The following is a 21387-nucleotide window of genomic DNA, read 5'->3' as shown; positions in this document are numbered from 1 at the left end:
AACTTTTCAAAAGATATGTTTCTGGGGAGCAAGAAAAGCACGCAACAAGATATTATGCAATAAATAAATCTCTTTCTATTTTTCAACAATCGCTTGATTACATACGTTACAACAGAACTTCACCTTCCGCTGACAGCGATGAGCATCGATATGTAGCCGGCGGTCGATTTTATTATCTGCAAAAGCCAATAAACATCACAGCGTGGAATATTCGAATCCGATAAACGCATTACACACGTACAGAGCAATAAGTAGCCAGAGACATGGACAAAATTTTTCCAGCCCTTATCTGTCTCGGAGTCTTCGCTACGAGCATCATCGGCACGAGGCAGCGCATCTTGCTCCAGGATAGCGAGTACCACCTGCTGCTGTAGATTTTGAAAAACAGCTCGGAACTCTGCGGAAACAATAAATTCGATTAAACTTATCGGTTATACTTATTACGTAACAGAAGCGAAGTACTTACACGGGCGGCAAGATTCTCACTGGCGAAACAATCGACGAACGTGTGCAGCAACATGGTGAAGAGGGTTCCGCCGAGCGTGAGGATCTGCACAGGGGTGGGCTTCTCCGCCGCGCTGTCCAGCATCTTCGACATTTCAATGGGTCATTTTTGCCGCCGGGATGTTATTGTATGAGGTAATATAATCGATCTCATACTCACCCTCAGAACCTGAAAGCCCAAACAGCAGACCATGATGGACATGCAGAATATCTGCGCGGCGATAACGAACTCGAACGATCTTTCCACCGCGGATACCATCCTGCAAAGTCATGTAACAATACTCGCGTGCAGTGCGACGTATGGCAAAAAAATTAACATATCACACGCACGCACACACACTCGCGCGCGCGCGCGCGCTCACCTGTTGAGATGCACATGCCTCTCGATAAATCCGCTCAACAGCCTGCCGCTCTTGCTCCCGTCGATCGGCAAGCTCTCGATCTGCAGGCCCAGAATCTCGAACTGAGCGCTCGCGTGAAACAACAAAGCGCAAAAGTAATCGTCGGGAATCGATATGGCCATGCCCACGAAGAAGCTCGCGGCCAGCTGTAGCAGGTGCGTCAGCTCGAAAGCTGGACTCCTGGCGTAGTCGTAGGGAAAGTAAGACTGGACCAGGAGGACGCGCTGAGTGTCGCAGTCGGTGAGGTTGTTGATGATGCGCACGTTGAAGCCCAGCATCGGCATGAAGATGAAGCCCACGTAGCAGCTCGCCATTATCGAGTAGTCAGCGATGGTCACGAGTCGGCCTCGCAAGGCCTCTCGCTGCATCGCCGTTTCTTCCGATTTCGACTTCGGCCGGAGATAGTCCTGAAGCGCCGAGTCGATCACCGGCTGCAAGACTTGTAAGCGTGACGAGATATCGCAATGTTTCAGCGCGACTCGTCGTCATTACTTACTCGTTTTACTGCGCCAGATGAAGAAGAGCTTGATGCAGGAGGTGAAGGCTGGACAGCTGGTCATGAGGTTGTCGATGGCCAGTGGTAGCTGCTCGATCACCAACGCGAGGGCCCACATCTGCGGTAGGAACAGGCCGCAGAGCAGTACGAGGATCATCAGAGGTATCCTCGAGACTGTTAGCAAGGATTTCGAGCTTTCGTCCTGGTCGGCCGGCCATATGCCCATCAGCCGGAGACTGAAGCGGTTCAGACCCAGTGCCCAGTCGAAATCTAAAATTTCTCCACTGTTTACAGAGAAAACTTGACTTGAAGAAACTTACCTTGCAACTGATTCTTCTGCGAACGTTCCATCGTGACATGGTATAAAATCGCTGTCGCGTCTCTCGATCCCAAAACTATATTTCAGATAGAGGCTTGATTCGAGGTATACACTCCATCATCGTCTAATCGGAGACTACTACTCGAGCGACGAGAAAGTGTCGCGTCGATATCAGACGCGGAGACTGCTTTCTGCATAATTGATCATCCGCGTTATACCGAGAAGACACCGATGCGCGAGAAAGTTTAGTTCGTTACTAACTAGCGAGAAAACAAAGGCTTGCGTGACGATAATTCTTTTTTTTTTTTTTTTTTTTCTACATCCATCGGTGTTACGTGTCCGCGAGTATCGTAGTCGTCGATGGCGTATTATAACGGCTACATCGCGATTCGCGAATAAAAGTTTGCAGTTGTCGCGCGGACGTGTCTAGGGGTAAAAAAACTTTTATTTTTCCTCGCGTTGTGGGATTTATTGCGACAATGCATCGGTGGAAATCGATGTGATGGAGCACTTGGACTGCGAGACTTCTAGCGGGAAAAAACTTTCCTTTCTGCAAACTTTTATCTTTTGTTATTCGGTTATATTCATGCGAAACATCGTGCGTTACAACGATGAGAGGTATATGGGACCGCGAATAAATCAATGAATCCCCACGACGATTTCCTGCGAGACATAAATATATATATATATATATATATATTCTTTTATCATGTCGTGTAAATGTATAATAATTTATATAGATTCTCTTTATGTTTCGATCATAGGAAGCTATCGTTACTCATCGTCTATTCACAGCAATGAGCATGGAAATGTATCCCGCCGTGGACTTCAAAATCTGTAAACGAGCAAAAAGCACGAGCTCTTTACAAGAAGCCACTATGAACACCTTATCTAAAAATGTACGTATACCCACACTACAGTAAGTCGCCAGCGACAGGGTGAAAATCTTCCCGGCCGTGAGTTTCCGCGGATTTTTCGACACGACCATCATCGGTATCACGTCCTTCGCCACGCTCTGCTTCGGCACCGTGTACCACCTGCTGTTGTAGACGTTCTCGAATATCCCGGCGCTCTGCGGACCATCTTTCGCGTTGTACTATATAACTTTCGCGCTGTGCGAAATCGAAGGAGAGAAAAAAAAAAAAAAAATACCGACTCGCAGTTCGAGGGTCTCGCAGGCGAAACAGTCGACGAGGGTGTGCATCATGAGGGTGAACAGAGTGCCGAGCAGCGTCAATACCTGCAGGAGCGAGGGCTTGTCCGCCGTCGTGCCTTCGATCATCTGCGTGCGGGGAGTAATTCATATATATACATATATTATGCTATATTATATTATGGCTTGACTTAGTTACTCACACCGAGGATTTGGAAGCCCAAACTGCAGACCATTATCGACATGCAGAATATCTGGGCCATGATGACGAAGCTGAAGGAGTACTCGACGGCCGTGACCATCCTGGATTTCAAAGAGTTCAAAAAACCGTATATAAAGAACATCGATTTTCGTAACTCACGTCATGAGGTGCACGTGTCGATCGACGAAGATCCCGAACCTCCGATTGAACTGCCTGCTCCTGAGCGCCTTATCATCCTGCCTGACGAGATTCTCGAGATTCGCGCCGAGAATCTCGAACTGGGCGCTCGCGTGAAAGAGCAGAGCGCCGAAGTAGTTGTCCGGAACGGAGACGGACATGCCGATGAAGAAGCCGGCGATGAGCTGACTGACCTGGGTGATCTCGTAGTTCGGGCTCTTGGAGTAGTCGTAGGGGAAGTAGGACTGGACCAGCAGGTGCTTCTCGCCGTAGTCGGTGATGTTGGAGATCATGCGGATGTCGAAGCCGAAGAGCGGCGCGAAGGCGAAGCCAGTGTAGCAGCCGGCGAGGACGGCGTAGCCGCTGACGGTGAAGATTCGGGCCCGAGAGGCCTCGCGGATCATCGCCTCGCGCTCCCAGTCGAGCTTCGGCCGGAGCCAGTCGGCGCTCACCGACTGGATCACCGGACGCAGCACTTGCTTGGGCAGATTTGACATTGGTTGAAGGAAAAAAAGAAAAAAATGAAATCATCTGAGATTATGCGACACGTCACCCTGTTTGCTTCGCCAGACGAAGTAGAGCTTGATGCAGCAAGTGAAAGCGGCACAGCTGGTCATGAGGTTGTCGATTACCAGCGGCAGCTCGTGGATGACCAGGGCCAGCGCGCCCATCTGCGGCAGGAAGAGACAGAAGAACATGGCCGCGATCATGAAGGGCACCCGCAAGAGAATCGCCAGACGTCCAAGACCCTCGGCCTCATCGTCGCCCGGCCAGACGCCCATCAGCCGGAGACTCAGCCGGTTAAGGCCCAGGGCCCACTTGAAATCTGTCAGAGCGTATAGTTTTTCAATTACTCCGTCATAGCGGGCTTGTAAAAACTCTCGTTTTACCTCTGAGACGCTGCTCGCGCGTCTCGAGCTTCTTTTGCGCATCTTCGATCTTGTCGCTCATTACTCTCCGGCATATACAGCGCGTATAGATGCGAAATTCGCGCGAAAATCCAAACGATCGCTTTTACGCCCAACTCACGACGGCCGTATCTTTCGATAGACTGCAGTAAAAGCGAATACTGAAGGGCTTTGGGCTTTGCAGCCTTTCGCGCAGTTCGTGAATAATTGAAGCAAAGATTGTACGCGGCAAGTTTATCGCGTGACGGTAATTTTCTTAACGCGCGCTCGCGCGCGCGCCTTCTTCGCACTTTTTTTCTCCCGAGAATAATGTGGTAATATATACGGTAGACGAGCTTTGCCGCTGTTACAGTATACTTAGTAGACGCTGGGAACGATCGGCGCTGAGGGTAATTGAAAGTATATAAGCGGGTCGTTTGTACAACGTCGCGATATGCGAAACGCAGTTGATTGAGTTTTTTGTTATACTACGTCATCTATTTCTATAGAACAACACGTCGCAATAAGCACTTTCGGCTAATCTATCTACGTGTTTATTCACCACTGACGCAGCCAGGAGCATGGAGATGTAGCCAGCGGAGGTTTTCAATATCTGCGATGAGATTCAGAATTTTTCGAGAAGGCGAGACAAATCTATATCTTATAAAATTTACCATCAGGCATAGGCATTGAGCGAGAGGGCGAAAAATTTCCCAGCGGTTAGTTGCACGGGAACGTTCGACCTGACCATTATGGGAATCAAATCTCTCGCGTATGAAGCCGGCGAGGAGTAGCAAACTCGGAAATTTCAAAGGTCCAGTTATTTATACGAAATAATCAGGCGTAGTATCGAAGACTCGCGTGTTCCGCGAGAATCTCATGCACGATGGGCGGACTCTCGTTATCGTCGCTCGCTATCGACTGCAATCGATGCATAACGTAGTAAACGCCAATTTTTTTAAGTGTATACTGTGTCGGAACAAGGCCTGTACCTGCGTATGACGCCAAATCCCAGGCAGCAAACGATCCGCAGCGACAGGCAGAGCACTTGCGTCAGGATCAACGTGACAATTTCTTTCTCACCATCGATCGACGCAAACGAACACACGGGGATCGATAACGAAGCAGATGCACGTGAGTGTCGACCAGTCTCCCGAGCCTCTGTCGGAACAACATCCTCCCGTCGACCTGCCCGTCCAGCAGCCCCTTCATCTTCTCACCGAGAATCTCGCACTGGGCACTCGCGCGAAAGACCAGAGCTCCGAAGAAATTGTCCGGCACCGAGATGGAAAACCCGACGAAACTGCCGGCCACCAGTTGCGTCGCGTAGGTCAGCTCGAAGTAAGACGACCTGCTAGTCTCGAAGGGGTCTGCACGTCTGCAGCGGTAAGAACCTGTCCGAGGCGACGTCGGTGATGTTGTTGATGACGCGTAAGGAGGAAGCCTACTACTACGCAGATACGAACATGATGGCGTAGCCGATGATCGCTAAGAGCCGTGCCCGACGCGCCTGTCGGATCATCGTCTCCTGCTCCCGGGTAGTCTTCAGCCGCGACCAGTCGAGGCCGGCGGTGTGGATTATCGGCTGAAACGCTGTTTCTATGAGCGATCGTCACCTTGTCGGCTGTTCCAGAGCAGGAAGAGCTTGATGGTCGAGGTGAGCGCGGCGCAGCTGGTCGTGAGGTTGTCGACGACCAGGGGAATTCGATGGTAGAGCTGCGTCAGCGCAGGACCAAGATCAGCACCCAGATGAGCATGAACGGGATGCGGAGGTGTTTGCAGTCGCAGCTTGTGCTACTAGAGGCTCAGCCGATTCAGACCGAAGGCGCAGATTTTACATCGACGCAGAATATAATACAACAGCCATCCTCTATTGGCGATTCGACGATAACTCGTATAACTGCAGCACGTCGCACAGACTAACGGCGTGGCGGAGAAGAAGATGGTGTGAAAGGTAGATGCCGATAACGCGTGGAGGGGAAAACAAAGTACGAAACGCAACTTCGAACCCTGTTATTAACTGGCTGCTTTTTGTTCTGCATTATTCATAAGGACGAATATGCTGCTGCTGGTACGAGCCTCGACGCGGCTGTTCGTCTACTCTCTATAGCTTTCAGTTCCCTTTTGCTACTCTGCAGAGACGCGAGCGAGCTGGTATATGAATTAAGCTTGGAGAGCTTTCGTGGACGCAATGCCAGCTGTTTCGGTTTTCGCAAATTCATCCCTATATACGTTTAACAGCGAATTCGGGACGATTATTTACTCGTGATATAGATGCAGGAAATTTCGCAAGTAGTATACGAAGCTTATTATCGGACATTCCTTAATTATGTGCTGAACGCACTTATATATCTGCTTATCATTTGGATTATTTGCAGCTATAGGTTTTTGGAAATGTTTTGGAAAGCATTAATTAAGTTGTCTCGAATGATATATAATAATCGCAGGTTCCGCCGATTCGGGGAAATCCCAGTGATTACAGAGCGCGCGTGAAGCAAAGAAAAAACAAATTTATTATCAATCCAACAAATAAAACTAAATACTACAAGATTATCGGTATATTATAGAATAACTTTTACGAGTGAGTAATCGGTAGTAAAATCATCATCAGTATAACAGTGGACCACGACTTCCACAAAATGATTACCATAATTCCAGGGAGAGTAGAAACATCGCCGTACTTTCGGATCAAATCTCTACGCAAAACGGCAAAGCAATATTCCTTTGCGTCGTTTTCAACTAATTGTACCATTGTTGATCCACGGCAGTCATTACGTTCTATTTTCGTTACAGCTCTGATAACTTTTTGATCGCCCGATACTTTTAGCATTTCTAGATCGGAATGGTCAATTTTATCAAAAATTAAAAGCTGAAGCGATTCGCACCTCGAAGTTAAAATTGAACGTCATGTTTAACTTGGTGTTAACGTGCTCGATATGTCTTGCCTGGGACTGGAAGTACTAGCCGTGGATACCTGTGTAAGTAGTATCTCAGAACCTGTAAAAATTTGAATTTTGAACTTACCAACACTGTATTATAACTTTTCAAAGCTTACCGTTGCACGCTTATGCGAGTATAGAAACCCTCGCCGAAACTCTTGTATACAAATAACTTGTCATTTCCGAACCGGTGAAGACCGGATAAAAAGATCTCTTTCCAGCCTGGAAAGGAATTTTCCATCGGCGTCGATGTGGTATTTGTTTAAATATTTCGAGTCGGAAGCGTCCCTGATCATGAACTCGAATGAATTATCGTGAAGCACGTCATTCGAACGAGCCAATGTGGAAGCATACAACTTGCTAGAAATCACTTGCAATTCTAGATTTTTTCATTTGATGAGAATAGAATCTTCGGCGGAAGAGTCTCCCCAAAAAATGATGGCTCTCGTAGGCCCGAATGGGAAAAGTTCGAGATACTCGAAACTAATGTCAACGGTTACACTTGAAAGCAGTACACGCGGTATTAAGTTATAACGCAGGTCTTTAGACTGTTGTCAGCTCCCTGTACCATTTGGTTATTACGATTGGTCAACTTATCTGAATCTGAAAACAATGACTCTTAACCCAATTCTGGCTTCGGCTTTATCGCAAGAGGAGTGTATATTTGATTTTTGTTTTAAGTTTTTATACGGGTAAGTATACCCTATACTGGGGAAACTCCAGCGATTAGAGAACGCGCGGATAGGATGTAATGAATAAGCAGAGATAGATAAAATTCTTGATATATATGTATATATATTGTAAATAAACACACAAATAAACATAAGCCTTATCTGAATCTGAAAAAATGACTTTTAACCTAATTCTGACATCATCGGCTTTATCGCGAGAAGAGCATACTATAAGTATTAAATTTTTATACAAGTATGTCCTACGGAGGGGGGGGGGGAAACAACGGTGATTAGAGGGCGCGGGTAAGAGCGGCCGTGAAATCTAATTTACTTCTAAAGACACAAGTTTTCATTGCATAGGATGTAATAAATAAGCAGAGATGGATAAAATTGTTGATGTATATATTGTAAATAATTACACACTGCCACAATGGCCCACATATAAGTGCATCTCGTGTATTGAAGGTATATAAACATGAGAATCAAAATTACAGTGTATCATCAGCCGTAAAATCGCTATCGGTATAACAGCGGACCTCGAGTTCCGCGAACTGCTTTCCCGCAGTCCACCCAGTATTGAACCTTCGGACATTGGTACACAAAGCGGCCAAACAATGCTCCTTCGCTTCGTTTTCGAACAACTGCATTGTAATTTTATTATCGCAGGATATCTGTTCCATCCACTTCACGGATCCGATGATTTTTTTATCGGCTGATATTTTCAGCATTTTCAGCTGTTTACTTTTGTATCTATAGTCGGCGTCGTATTTTGTTCCTTCGACAGTTAAAACAAAACCACCAGCAGCTAGATTAAGCATCGACACACTTCCCAAATCAAAGTCAAAGTCGAGCGTCATATTTAACTTGGAATTGCCGTCCAGATCGAACTGACCGACAAGAATGGATGAATCTGAGCCCGTAGCTATTCCAATGGTATTGTGAGTGGTCGATATGTCTTCGATAAGCGGACCGAAAAAATTCGGATTCACCTGTTGTAGTAATTTCTCGGTGCCTGTAATAATTTGAATTCTTTAAATTCTGGTAAAATTGCAACATTATATAACATTAAATAAATATGAAAAATTTGCTTCTATATAACTTTTTCTCAACACCTACCGTTACACTTTGCCAAGATCCATTGGCGGAAAATTAAACCCCGGCTCGAACTTGTGTACAAATAACTCTTTATTTCCTGATCGATCACAATTGGATACGCAGCATTCATCATTCGCCTGGTTATACACCAGGGGTTTAACTTGGAAATTAAAGTTCCATTGGCGTCGATGAGATATTTGTTCAAATTATTCGAGTGAGAATTGTCGGTGATCATGAACTCGAATGAATTATCGCGAATCACGTAATTCGATTTGGCCAGTATAAAGTCGTACGGCAATTTGGAAGCCATTGGAAATTCCAGATAATTGCTCTGACAAGTCATCAAATCGACGATGGTGCATTTGACGTGGGTACGTTGACCGCGTCCATAATAGTCTCCCCAGAAAATAATGGCTCTCGTCGGTCCGAATGGAAAAACTTCCAGATAATCCTCGATGATTCGTGATTGGTCGGTATTTAAAGTCACGGGACACGCTAAGGATACAGCGCGCGAGCCGACCGTGCAATTCCTCTGAAATTTGCTGTCCGATCCAGGGCACGCGACGTAGGTTAAATTCTGGAGGTTATCCTTCGACCAAAATGCGTTGATGTTGACGTACAGATTCGAATCGACGGCTTCGACGTAACGTTCGTGTACTATTTTTCCTACGCGGCCGTTGGCGAAGCGTAAGCCGAAGCAGAGAATTCCGAAGAACAGCAGTCTTCTTAGAGTCGACATTATAATATCTATGAGTACTTGCGTGTGATGAGCAGTTGCACTGCAGTATAGCTCCTCTCAGGATCCCAGACACTGCTCGACTGTCTTGTCCGCGGCTCTTTATACCATTCGCTTGGGAGTATGCGCCTTATCTGAATCTTAAAAAATGACTTTTAACCTGATTCTGACATCATCGGCTTTATCGCGAAAAGAGCATAATTTACTTAATTTTGGTTTGAAGTTTTTATACAAGTATAATAGCTTATGCGTGCCATACTGGGGGGAAATATCGGCGATTAGAGGGCCGTTTTAAACCCCACCACCCCCCTCCCCCTTTTTTTCCCGGTTTCGGGGCTTATTATATAAAAAAATTGATGATATTTATGAACGCTAAAGTGGTACATACATAAGTAGTGTAGGAGGTCTTATTAAATTATTAATAAACTTAAGGCACAACCCATTAAATCAATAATTATAATATAAGATTTATTCAGCTAATCAGTATATAAGCTGTTCTCGCTGGTAAGGGCCAGTGCCAGCCTAATCAGATGTTTATAGTATTTCATAAACCTCTCTCTCTCCATTGGATCGATGATTCTTTCTTCTATAGACTTTCTTATAGTATATAGGCTCTGCATATGAAATATTCCCCGCAATTCACACATTATGCAGAATCAGCTACTAAGTATCTACTACTCTTCTTAGGGACCGATGATATACGGACAGGCTATCCTTGTTTATTTATGTTAAAAATAATGTTGTGCTGGATTTAGGAATCACACAGATATCGGTGTGCAAACGATTTCCTGCGATAATCATGGGCTGTATAATAAGTAACGGAATTAGCGAAAGGAAAGTATAATCGCATTTACAACGAACGCTTCCAAGAAGAATGCATCGAATGATTGCACTCGATACGGTTATTAATTCTTAAGAATAACGACGCGCGATAACGCTCGCATCACTTCCCCTTTACGTATCATATATCATAACTATATGTATGGGATTACGCAGTACTTACATAGCCGATCGACTCCTCGATCCAATAAATTGTAAATTAAAAAATAACACACGAGAATTAGCCGATACATATAGCTGACATCGCGCGAACCCATGAAATAGCTCACTCGAAAACTCGCACTGACCCGTTTTGCTCCTGGCTGCTGCTCTCCTCCCTTGTTTCCGAGTAAAAAAGCGTCCCAAATGCCGACTCTCCGCGAAAACGGTCCCACGAACCGAGCGACACATGCTAAGTGTATGTATACAATGTGCACACAGACGCATAGGCAGAGACGCGCTCTCGTGTATACCTATATATATATATATATGTATACATACGAAAAGAAAAAACGACGAAGAGCGGCGCGGGAGAGAGTTTGAGCGAGCGAGCGAGAGAGATGGTAATACATGGTATAGGTTCGATAGCCTCAGCTGACACGCCTGCACACTATATACTACTCCACCGCGAGAGAGCCGTCACATCGTGCAGCAGCAGCAGTCCGAGCGAGATGACGAAGAGGAGCTAGAGTGATGGACGCCCTCAAGACGAACCAGGAGGTCGTGCACGAAGGCTGGCTCATCAAGTCGCCGCCCACCAAGCTCTGGAAAGCGGTGAGTCTATGACTAGTCCTAATTGCAGCTATAGTAGCTTCTTTATTACTTTATACGCTCGCTCTCTATGGGTTATTGGCATTCCCCCGCGACGTGAGAGAGACTCGTGCGTGGGTGTCTGTTGTTGTCAGGCGCGTCTCGCGCGTGCACTCGGTGATTCACGCGACGTTGTATACTCGCGCGCGCGCCGAGAGTGAGAGTTATAGAGCCTGCTTTGTCGTAAGTGCACTGCGCGAGGAAGATTTTCTTTTCACCGCGAGCTTTTGGAGGCTCTTGTTTGCTTTGTGTTGTTGCGGTTCTGCGGGGAGAGGTCGCATGGCGCGAGGACTTGTATTATAGATAATTGATAGGGGGATATTGTCGGTATATGTTCGTGCGCGTGTGAGTGAGCATAGAGCGAGGATCAGGTCTTTTTTTAGATGCTGTTAGTCAGTTGAATCTTGCGACTTATTTTAGGCGTGATGTCAAGTGATTTTGAATTACTTGTCTTTGAGATTGTTTTATTATGCTTTTTCCCTAATGGAACGCTGCTCTTGCCACTCTGACTTAAACGTACTTTTTTTTATGCTTCCACTGTAGAGATGGAGACAAAGATGGTTCACGCTGAGGCACAGCGGAGAACTGCCGGGACAATACTTTCTGGAGTACTACACGGACAGGCGGTGTAGGAAGCTCAAAGGCAGGATCGATCTGGATCAGTGTGAACAGGTTCTTATTTTTTCAACATCATTGCTCAGTACTGTTTAAGCAAATGCATTTTGAATGCTCTTTTACTCTGCCATCAGGTCGATGCTGGACTGAGCTTTGAGAACAGAAAGGAAAAGTACCAATACATGTTCAATGTGAAGACTCCAAAGAGAATCTACTACCTTGTGGCAGAAAGTGAGGCTGATATGAATAAATGGGTGGATGCCATTTGCCAAGTCTGTGGGTTAAAGGCATACACACAAGATGAAGACCAACAGTGCCAGAGTAATTGTGAGATATTTTTTTCTTACTACTGCTATCTCGCTTGTCCTTCATATCATAATTTAATTATTTGGTGTTCTGATTTTGCAGTTTTTACATTTGAGACACAAGAGTCTCCTCCAATTTCTCCGACCAGTTCCATGTCTGGTCCATACATTCCTATAAGTGAATGTATTTCTGGACCACGTCTCAATGATACAAGTTCTCTTAGTTCATCAACAGCACAAGCCATTGACAATTATGATTCTACTAGAAGATTGGTGCCATCTCCTCCGAGATCTCCCACAACTGATGCAGAAAGTGTTGTCACAGACGATGAATGGGTTCCTCCTTTACCAAATGTACATTGGGACACTTTTCCATCACCTGGTTTGTTCACTTACTTGTCGGTAATTTTTTAAAACTAAACTGAAGAATTGATAAAACAATTTTCAATTCACACCTCTAGGTGACTTGAAGCCAGGTTTTAAACCAAGCAATGCAGGAATTGGTTCCTGGAGTGTAAAAAAAAGATTTGGGAAGCTCAGAATTGTTGATTCAGCCAAGCCACCTACTGCAGATGAAATACCAATTCCACCAAGACCTCCAAAGCCACCCCGCATGATTGTTGAAAGTCCAAGTCACAATTATTTAAATCTAGATGGAGCAACCGAAAGCTCCAAGCCAACCACACCCTCGACTCCAGCCCTACAGATTATTAATAATGACTTAAACAATTCAGGTATTTAATCTTACTCTATTAAAATGCCATGTTTCTAAAGATGCATTATATCATTCAAAATTGTACTAGGTCATCAAAAATCTCGCCTAACACCAGTGAAAGTGGAAAAAAATGCAGTGGAAAAATTGCCAAAGCAGTTAAACACTGCTTCAGTTTCTACTAATCCCGACGATCACGTGTTCCGTTACGATTTTGACAACCACGATCATTCAGTTCTAGAGAACACATCGTCGGCCACCTATACGAATCTTCCGAGTCCTTTGCATAAGGAAAATGCCAATCCAGTGCCTGTAATAGTCGTGCCACCACCGCCACCGCCATTAGTTTATAGAGAGTTAAAACCGGGAAGAAAAACTAGTGATTCTAACGTAAGCAATGAATTGTCCCCTACCATTGTTAATAAGGAGAGCAATTCTAATGAACAGGTGCATACTGAACCACCTAGTATAAATCGAAAATTAAAACCGCCGTTAGCCAAGCCATCTGTTGAAGGTAAAGTAATCGTGTTCTTGCCTTGACAATTTCCTATGAGTGGGATTTAATTGAATTTTTTTTATTCGCCATAGCAGATCTATTACAAGTTGCCTCGCCTCCTAGCAAGGGGAAAGTCAAACCAATTCCTAGTCCTATTCTAACGACGAAAATGCAAAAAGGGCGAAATCCCTCGATATCCGATGATGAAAATAATACATTTGAAGAGAAAGAAGAGGTATCTCACAGTCAATTAAACTTTTTACACAATTAAGATCATGTTTCTAAATATAATTTGTTTTCATAGATATATTACTATCAAGATAATGACACCTTTATACCAGCATCAAATCGTCGTTTATTGGTCTTACAATACTTGGATCTAGACTTGGAGGCATCCGAAAGTTTGAACAATTCTGCCATACAGTCCCCGCCATCCCCATTAGCCACGACCGTCTACAAAACCGTTGATTTCCTAAAAACCGAGGCTTTTAATCGTACAAGACAGAGGGTTGAAGAAGAGAGAAAGCAGTGCACTGATGAATTGACTTGATTCACGCTGTCATCCTTAAAACCACAAGTGCTTCCACAGTTATCTTCTGCAACGGAATCAAAGCAGGAGAACTTTAATGTTAAATTTTTTCTTTATTACTTTTAAGAAGACTATTGATTTATCGTTATGAGAAGTGATAAGAGAAATCAAATTTTGTCTTCTGTAGTTACCTTACAGAATTTATAAGCAAAGTGATAGATATATGAATTGTTAAAATTAGTAAAAAGTCTGAAAAATGATCATTATCAACGTTACATTAGTTGTATCACCGAAAAATAACGGACCAAAAAATTGTATTCAATTAATAAAATTAATTTGACTAGGATTTAAAAATAATTAATAAAAAGGGACACAAAAAAGCTCTACTTGTTGAGAATCATCAGTGGACCTTGGTAGGCTATCACATCTCTAAACTTGTTTTTGCAAGCCGTGCATCTATTTTAAGATGGGTATGAATCTTGTAAAAACGTTTTTTGTACATGACTATCGTATAGTATTACTGTATCAGCAATTTGTGATCTTCTCTAATGAAATGTTCTCTTACGCCAGAAGGTATTTGCCATTTGAGATTGGAGTATTTTTTCACTGTCACAAATTTTATATATTTTTCTATTAATAATATACGTACGTTTTACACTGTAATAATACCCCGTATGTATTCGTTTCTTGTTACATATAAACAAACAAAAATATTCAAACAGTTGTTGAATAAAATTGAATATCAATGCAATGTATAATAATTAAAAACAAAAGTTACATTTTAATTTTGTAAAATTAATAAATAAAGCACATTTTATAGTTATCTACGAACCGTCTGTATCTGAATTTTGTTCAAAAATTTAAAAAATCCCTTATTTACGAGACAAAAAATATATGAGGGAATAAAAAGCTACTTTAGTCCCGCTTTTCAGGGAATAAAGTGACTATCATAGTTAAGCCGCGAATAAATACAATTAACTTTTACAATTGGTAAATATACCGAACTTATACTATACTCACATTAGAAATTAGAATAGGTGATGTCACTGCGATCTGTTGTCTGCGCACGCGTACCAAACTCCGGAACTTCCAACGCGCGTGACGTCAGCAGCAGTAGCATAGTCCATCGGAGTATCGGACTGCGAACATCTAGTTCAGTTCGCTGCCATCTCATGTCGGTAGTGCATGTGCATTTCTCGCACGAGTTTACGCCATTTTTTCTCTCTCTCTCTCTCTCTCTCTCTCTCTCTCTCTCTATCACTTCGAGTTTATCGCGCTCGCAACTGCGTCTCTCGTAAAGTGGAGTGTACGTAAGTAGTGCAAAAACAAACCCCGATGAACCAGTCGCGGAACTTTACGTCGTTGCTGAACCCGAGCTACCTGCAGAATGCCCAGGGCACGAGCTCATCGGTGTCCAGTGCAGCGGCGGCTGCGGCCGCTGCCGCCGCCGCCGTCTCCGCGGCCATCGCCAACGGGACCAGCTTGAGTAGCTCGTCCAGCAAGAAACGAGAGGCCGATGGTGAGTTTTCATTCTAATTTCCTCATGCGAAGCGAAAGAGTTTTCGAGGGCCCCATTGAGCAGCTTGGCGAGAATGACTGTTCAGCGAAAAGTTTGGACACGACCTTATCGATTGCGTTGAGAGAAGATAATAGGTACCTATGTGTGTCGCGCGCGCGCGCGAGTAGCTTATTGGAGTGTGTACTTATCTTGAAGGCACGCTGTAGTGCCTGGCAACGTGACCGTGATGTGTATTTGTTCAAGCTGTTTGAGCTGATTTTGAGTGAAAGTTGACAGTACTTTCAATGAAAGCTGGTTATTGAGGTCAAGAGTAATGAGTTTTGTAATGATGTATGTTAATTTTGTCTTGTAGACAAGGACAAGGAGCTGTCCAGGGAGGAACGCAGGAAGCGCAGAAAGTCCAGATGGGGAGGAAGCGAGCACGAAAAGACCTTTATTCCTGGGATGCCAACTGTTCTGCCGACCAACCTTACACCTGAACAGGAAAAGGCTTATCTATGTAAGTATCCTATCTCCACACTACGCTCTTAATTAGTCTAAGCTTATTTTAATCAATGATTGTTTAACATTTTGGAATCTTAAGTACATACGCTTATGAAACTTTAATCGTTAAAATAAATGCATTTGCGCTGATGTAAGAAGGTAAGGTACAGTGCTGCAAAAGAAAGATTTCTAAATTTACTTGTTTAACATTTAAGATAATAATATCACTGACATTTTCTAAAAAAAATTTATTTCTCGATATAGAACAAAATTTGTACTTTGTTGTCTATTGGTTATTTGTCAATATGTCTAACTGTTGGGGTTTCCGCCCCCCTCTAACCCGTTGGTTTACAGTTCAACTACAGATCGAGGAAATCAGCAGGAAGCTACGTACAGGAGATCTTGGAATACCAGTTAATCCTGAGGAAAGGTTTGAACAAAACTTATCTACCAACAATAATGAACATTATATCTACAAAATCTACCTATCTACTGACCAATCTCAGCAACCCACAGCTCGGGGGCTCTATTAGATTTTCTAACTCTGATGCCTTCCAAGTGAATAATGTGGGATGCTCAAAAAATTTTATTCTCAACCAGGAGTAAAATTAATATGCAAGCCTTCAACACATCGATGAAGACAAATATTGATAATATTGGTTTGATCTAATCTATTACTTTTATATATTCTCAAAATGACAATCCCTGCCAATAAAAATGATCATATTAATAATGTACTTAAGATTTTGTAAATTCTTAGCATTTTTAACTTAGCGATTGGTTTTTATTGCTTTTGAATATTGAAATTATGATGTTTCAAATCAACAATTATTTTAATAAATTTAATGTCAATGCATTCACTCACCTGATTGAAAACATTTTTTTTATTCGCATTTAATAGTTATAATAAATCATAATTTCAATAATCTCAAAAAGCAATCCAAACTATTTATAAGTAAATTTAACAGTTAAACATTTTTGATTGACAACCTTATATTTATGACTTTGTATATGAGTTAGCAGATATAATATTACGTAACAGATTATTGCTTCCATTTTCATAAGTTTGTTGGCAGTGTTTGACTGGTTAGACTTCTAGATTTTAGAAAATTTTTAATACTTCTGTAAACTATCAAAAAAGCACAATAGTGTATTGTTAAGGAAGTTTATGTGACGTTTTTTTCATTAAGAGGCCTAATCAAATGATGAAATTTTAATCATAAACAAATGAATAAAAACTTCTTTCAGCTACTTTTAATGAATCTATGTAGAAAAGTTGTGATTTTAGGCAGGCTTGACTAACAGAAAACTTTTATCGCGTCAGTATTACAGGAAAATAACTATTTCGAAGAAAATATCTTCAGTTACATAACAGCTCAAGTTAACATTACTTTCAGGTTCAACAATTAATGAAAAGATTTTATTACTCCATTAGGTCTTAATAATTATTATTTGTTTAGTTTAGCATTGCATTGTACAATTACGAAAAAACAGCTGACACTAATTAAAAGACTTAATTTTTCTTAATAATCACAGGATTTATTTCTCTTAGCACCTTAGCAGCTGAGCAACATTTCTGCATATACACTGCAGACTTCGCTGGTTACCGACTATTAATAAGCAATCTCTGCTAAGCTTTTTCTTGCTAGCAAAGATTTAGGGAATTATTTTTTATTTAAGGATAATCATGGAAATTTACAAATGACTTTGAAAGAATTTCCTGTACAGAAAAGAGACTGCTTCTGATTTAAAAAAGAACTTTTTAACAAATGTTTTTCTCAAAGATTCTAAAGTATAGATGAAAGTTCATTTATTATTACAATAATAATGTAAAAGTAGCAAAAAATTTGAATATTACTGTTCACTTGAGAAACAAAACACTAGATTCAGATTGCTTGTACACAAGTAAAATTTTTTATGCAATTAGATTTGGAACAATTTTTCTTTTCTTTCAGATCTCCATCCCCTGAACCAATCTACAGCAGTGATGGCAAACGGTTGAATACGAGAGAATATCGAACTAGACGGAAATTGGAAGAAGAACGGCACAATCTTATTCAGAAGATCTTGAAAATCAATCCGGAGTTCAAGCCACCACCGGATTACAAGCAAGATATTCGTTCTTGTAGAAAAGATGCATTTTACAAATCTTAAATAATCCGTTTAATAACTTGCTACTTCCGATTTTTAGGCCTCCAATTATCAGAGTCCACGACAAGGTGATGATTCCGCAAGAAGAGCATCCTGACATCAATTTTGTAGGATTGCTTATTGGGCCACGTGGTAATACTTTAAAATGTAAGTATGGAAAGAAACTTTCTATAACAGCTTACTTTAGTTCATTTCTAACGTTTTAAATTGTGTTGCAGCAATGGAGAAAGAAACTGGCGCTAAAATCATAATTCGAGGCAAAGGAAGTGTGAAAGAGGGCAAAGTAGGTCGTAAAGATGGACAGCCATTGCCTGGCGAAGACGAGCCTCTGCACGCTTACATCACTGCTAATAATCTCGAAGCAGTGAAGAAAGCTGTTGAGAGGATTCACGAAATTATCCGCCAAGGAGTTGAAGTACCTGAAGGTCAGAATGACCTGCGTCGTAATCAACTGCGGGAACTTGCATTGTTAAACGGTACTCTTCGCGAGAACGATGGCCCACGCTGCACGAACTGCGGTGCCAGTGACCACAAGACTTGGCTCTGTCCTGACAAGCCTAATGTCACCAACAATATTGTGTGTTCGAGCTGTGGTGGAGCCGGTCACATAGCTCGCGATTGTCGTTCCAAGAGACCTGGAATGGGAGGTCCAGCTGCTGCTAATTCTACTGCAGCTGGCGATAAGGCCAAGATAGATGAGGAGTATATGTCGTTGATGGCAGAACTTGGTGAAGGTCCACCACCTGATCGCTCTAAGAACAATAATCAAAATAGATCGACGTCCAACGCGAATCCCAATTACCCTGGACTATTTGATAAGTAAGTTGCTTAAATAGTTTGCATATTATTGGTTGACTTGTTTTTTAATGTCAATTAACAAAAAAACTGTTGTTTTAGCAATAGACAACAGCCGCGTGCTTTGATGTCAGCACCAGCTCATCCACCGCAAAATATGATACCAACCGGTCCGCCTCCGATGATGCCACCACCACCACCCGGAATGGCACCAGCTCCATGGTCTCAGCCTGATATGAGTAATATGAATGGCATGAATAACATGCAAGGCATGAATACCATGAATAGTATGAGCACTATGAACAACATGAGCAGTATGAGCAACATGAATAACATGAACAACATGAACAGCATGAATAACATGAATAGTATGAACAACATGAATATGCAATGGGGCCAACAGCCGGTGAGCATGCCACCACCGCCTGGAGTGATGCAGCCACCACCACCTCCTCCAGGAGCATCTTCTCAATCACCGTCAAGCATACCTCCGCTGATGCCGTGGATGGCACCCGGAGGTGGTGGTAGCCAACCGCCGCCACCAGGTCAGATGCAATGTAAGTATATTTACTCAAACTTAGTCAAATAACAAAAAATTATTTTGTTTTTATTATTCATAGTATTAAAACATGTTTTTATTTTATTTGTTAGGTCAAATGCCTCCCCCACCTGGACAGATGCAACCTCCTCCACCAGCAATGGGTATTCCACCGTGGCAACAACCGCCGCCACAACAGCCTCAGCAACCTCAGCAACAATCGCAACCTGGACAGCAAACTGCGGGACCAATGAGACCACCGCCTCCGGGCACAGCTCCACCACCAGGCACAGTCCCACCACCTGGCTATCCACCACAAGGTCCTCCAGGATGGGGACCACCGCCCCCTCAGCAACAGCCCATGGGCTGGCCACCAGCGGCGCCGGTGCCACCACCACCTCAACAGCCAGCTCCCGCACCTCCAGGCATTGACCTGACGAATCTACCAACGTTACTTGCGCAACCGCCCCCGCCCCCACCACCGACCAGTTAGTCGACATCCGGAAGAGAGAATATGTGGCAACGCAGATAGATAACGTGAGGTTCTTTTAACGCGGATTAGTACACGGTTGATGGTTTTGTGAATTAATTTGGAGCCTTCTAGTTGTTGGGTGTCTTTTTTTTTGTTTGGTTGTGGAATGGAGAAACGATTTTGCTTGAAAGGAAGATGTAGTTCAAAGTTTGCGTTAGATCTGCACCGAAAGATTCACCGTGTACAACCGACGAGAATAGATCTAGGAATTTACTTTTAGGAAGATAGATAAAAAATGTGTGACAATGATGTTGTAAAAAACTCAGCGTCGTATGAGTGGATAACAGGGGACTGGGATTTTCTTATATTGTTTCTAACTAGGGTTAATCTGCATGAATGTATTTTCAAAACGACGAATCAACTTCGGATTTAAATGGTGGAATAAGTCGTTCAGTGCAAGCTAGGGAAAACTATTTACCGAGACTGTTATTTATTTAATTTATTAAAACGTTTGTCTTATGGTCTATAATTTGTATGAGATAAATTTAGTGAAATCGTTAATTCAAAATTTAAGAAATTAATCCCAGTCCCAGCAGTAAGTCAAAGGGATTCACTTTACAATATTTAGCAAATATTTAGACAAACCTTTATTTTTCTTCATTTTTTGCAATAATTAAAATTTTGCGTGTGTGATCGACTGTAAGATAAACGCTAGGTAAACAAATATAAAAAGAGTACACAGAACGCTTATTGACGTTGTAGATTATTTTATTCTACTGTGAACGTTTTCTCCTTAAAGTTTAAAGACCCTTGCTTTTTCAATCTTTGACAATGTGCAAAAGTAACTGAATTACCAATAAGGCAAATAAAAATGCATATGCCTTTTTGAGGTGTAATTTGTAAATACTTGCGATCGTAATTTCCTGAATATTGCAAATTCGTTCGTATTCTTTTTTAAAATCAACTTCATGCCGAGGGGGATGTCAGTATGCAATTATTACTTTGCTATACGACACTCGAAAAAGATAGGTTATTGAAACTATTTATACATAAATATTAGACAATGCTTTGATAAAAGCGTGTTGAAATTTTCATTCGCAATGGAAGAGATATGTTAACTAAATAGAAAAATATAAATAGTATATATAATTATATAATACGAAATCCCTCCAAGGACTCGATGCATTCTGTATTTTGTGTTATCACACAATAAATTGAATAAGAAAATCATACAAGTAAAACTTTTTATTTCATAAAATTATGTTCGCTTCGTATGCGTCGGCGCAATCTCGCGAACCAAGACTTGTTGTCAAGCGACTTTTTGAAAATCACCCGTAGCAACAGGGTACAATAATAGCTGTGCAATAATGTCCACGCCCATGTATACGAGCGCGCGTTTGTTCGCTAATGGTTTCTCATCCCGCATCAGGGACGAAGAATCTATTACATTCGACTAATTTGAAAGACAAAGCGACATAAATTAACATTTTTACGTCTGTGTTGATCAATCTCGTTAGTGAGACCTTGGGATAAATTCTAATTTGAAGGCAAACGAATTCACCA

General features: G+C 42.5%; 5 protein-coding genes and 1 pseudogene across 12 annotated transcripts; 2 read left to right on the top strand and 4 right to left on the bottom strand.

Annotated features, from left to right (window-relative positions):
• Positions 1-119: 119 nt before the first annotated feature.
• Positions 120-1752, bottom strand: Or36 (odorant receptor 36). Its single transcript, NM_001190558.1, has 7 exons — positions 1722-1752; positions 1402-1671; positions 867-1344; positions 665-764; positions 467-589; positions 242-397; positions 120-176 (listed from the first exon to the last, which is right to left on the bottom strand). The coding sequence occupies exons 1-7, from the start codon at positions 1750-1752 to the stop codon at positions 120-122; spliced, it is 1215 nt and encodes a 404-aa protein (NP_001177487.1).
• Positions 1753-2016: 264 nt separating this feature from the next.
• Or35 (odorant receptor 35) lies at positions 2017-7940 on the bottom strand. 4 transcript variants are annotated; one of them, XM_016983242.3, is made up of 7 exons: positions 5132-7933; positions 3806-4078; positions 3235-3727; positions 3077-3176; positions 2877-3002; positions 2634-2792; positions 2439-2555 (listed from the first exon to the last, which is right to left on the bottom strand). In XM_016983242.3, the coding sequence occupies exons 2-7, from the start codon at positions 4032-4034 to the stop codon at positions 2499-2501; spliced, it is 1164 nt and encodes a 387-aa protein (XP_016838731.1). In that variant the 5' UTR covers positions 4035-4078; positions 5132-7933; the 3' UTR covers positions 2439-2498. The 4 variants fall into 4 exon arrangements, with proteins under 4 accessions (XP_031783063.1, XP_031783062.1, XP_016838731.1 ...); NM_001190557.1 differs by lacking the exon at positions 5132-7933 and adding an exon at positions 4143-4203 and having other exon boundaries at positions 2499-2555; XM_031927203.2 differs by having other exon boundaries at positions 2017-2555; positions 2873-3002; positions 3806-7940.
• On the bottom strand, positions 4633-5867 carry Or34PSE (odorant receptor 34 pseudogene; annotated as a pseudogene).
• A 190-nt stretch (positions 7941-8130) lies between the features above and the next one.
• On the bottom strand, positions 8131-9680 carry LOC100115743. The gene is made up of 2 exons (XM_001600330.6): positions 8866-9680; positions 8131-8761 (listed from the first exon to the last, which is right to left on the bottom strand). Exons 1-2 carry the CDS (start codon positions 9581-9583, stop codon positions 8238-8240), a joined length of 1242 nt encoding a protein of 413 aa, XP_001600380.1. The 5' UTR covers positions 9584-9680; the 3' UTR covers positions 8131-8237.
• A 1244-nt stretch (positions 9681-10924) lies between these two features.
• LOC100680044 (GRB2-associated-binding protein 2) lies at positions 10925-14695 on the top strand. 5 transcript variants are annotated; one of them, XM_016983321.3, is made up of 8 exons: positions 10925-11173; positions 11753-11881; positions 11959-12151; positions 12233-12511; positions 12591-12863; positions 12933-13355; positions 13430-13572; positions 13642-14695. In XM_016983321.3, the coding sequence occupies exons 1-8, from the start codon at positions 11093-11095 to the stop codon at positions 13885-13887; spliced, it is 1767 nt and encodes a 588-aa protein (XP_016838810.1). In that variant the 5' UTR covers positions 10925-11092; the 3' UTR covers positions 13888-14695. The 5 variants fall into 5 exon arrangements, with proteins under 5 accessions (XP_016838810.1, XP_032453821.1, XP_032453822.1 ...); XM_032597930.1 differs by having other exon boundaries at positions 10926-11173; positions 13433-13572; XM_032597931.1 differs by lacking the exon at positions 10925-11173 and adding an exon at positions 11399-11597 and having other exon boundaries at positions 13433-13572.
• Positions 14696-15007: 312 nt separating this feature from the next.
• On the top strand, positions 15008-21056 carry LOC103315595 (splicing factor 1). Its single transcript, XM_031927802.2, has 8 exons — positions 15008-15385; positions 15738-15884; positions 16223-16298; positions 17824-17976; positions 18060-18166; positions 18238-18838; positions 18917-19371; positions 19466-21056. The coding sequence occupies exons 1-8, from the start codon at positions 15202-15204 to the stop codon at positions 19843-19845; spliced, it is 2103 nt and encodes a 700-aa protein (XP_031783662.1). The 5' UTR covers positions 15008-15201; the 3' UTR covers positions 19846-21056.
• The last annotated feature ends 331 nt before the right edge of the window (positions 21057-21387 follow it).

This window comes from Nasonia vitripennis, chromosome 3 (assembly GCF_009193385.2).
Source record: "Nasonia vitripennis strain AsymCx chromosome 3, Nvit_psr_1.1, whole genome shotgun sequence".
In the NCBI taxonomy this organism is placed as follows: domain Eukaryota; kingdom Metazoa; phylum Arthropoda; class Insecta; order Hymenoptera; family Pteromalidae; genus Nasonia; species Nasonia vitripennis.
Note: the sequence above shows the minus strand (reverse complement) of the source record. Positions and strands in the feature narration are given on the sequence as shown.

Excerpts from the sequence above, each read along its gene's own strand:
- LOC100115743 (XM_001600330.6), bottom strand. The coding sequence starts at position 9,583 with ATGTCGACTCTAAGAAGACTGCTGTTCTTCGGAATTCTCTGCTTCGGC. Across the intron at positions 8,762-8,865 it reads GATCTTGGCAAAGTGTAACG|GCACCGAGAAATTACTACAA; the intron begins GTAGGTGTTGAG and ends AAATTATTACAG.
- Or35 (XM_031927202.2), bottom strand. The coding sequence starts at position 4,184 with ATGCGCAAAAGAAGCTCGAGACGCGCGAGCAGCGTCTCAGAGGTAAAA. Across the intron at positions 2,793-2,876 it reads GCGAGACCCTCGAACTGCGA|AGCGCCGGGATATTCGAGAA; the intron begins GTCGGTATTTTT and ends GATGGTCCGCAG. Across the intron at positions 2,556-2,633 it reads CGCTGGCGACTTACTGTAGT|ATTTTGAAGTCCACGGCGGG; the intron begins GTGGGTATACGT and ends GCTCGTTTACAG.
- LOC103315595 (XM_031927802.2), top strand. The coding sequence starts at position 15,202 with ATGAACCAGTCGCGGAACTTTACGTCGTTGCTGAACCCGAGCTACCTG. Across the intron at positions 18,167-18,237 it reads ACGTGGTAATACTTTAAAAT|CAATGGAGAAAGAAACTGGC; the intron begins GTAAGTATGGAA and ends ATTGTGTTGCAG. Across the intron at positions 19,372-19,465 it reads GCCACCAGGTCAGATGCAAT|GTCAAATGCCTCCCCCACCT; the intron begins GTAAGTATATTT and ends TTTATTTGTTAG.
- LOC100680044 (XM_016983321.3), top strand. The coding sequence starts at position 11,093 with ATGGACGCCCTCAAGACGAACCAGGAGGTCGTGCACGAAGGCTGGCTC. Across the intron at positions 11,882-11,958 it reads ATCTGGATCAGTGTGAACAG|GTCGATGCTGGACTGAGCTT; the intron begins GTTCTTATTTTT and ends CTCTGCCATCAG. Across the intron at positions 13,356-13,429 it reads AGCCAAGCCATCTGTTGAAG|CAGATCTATTACAAGTTGCC; the intron begins GTAAAGTAATCG and ends TATTCGCCATAG.
- Or36 (NM_001190558.1), bottom strand. The coding sequence starts at position 1,752 with ATGGAACGTTCGCAGAAGAATCAGTTGCAAG. Across the intron at positions 1,345-1,401 it reads CATCTGGCGCAGTAAAACGA|TCTTGCAGCCGGTGATCGAC; the intron begins GTAAGTAATGAC and ends CACGCTTACAAG. Across the intron at positions 765-866 it reads AGGCATGTGCATCTCAACAG|GATGGTATCCGCGGTGGAAA; the intron begins GTGAGCGCGCGC and ends ATGACTTTGCAG.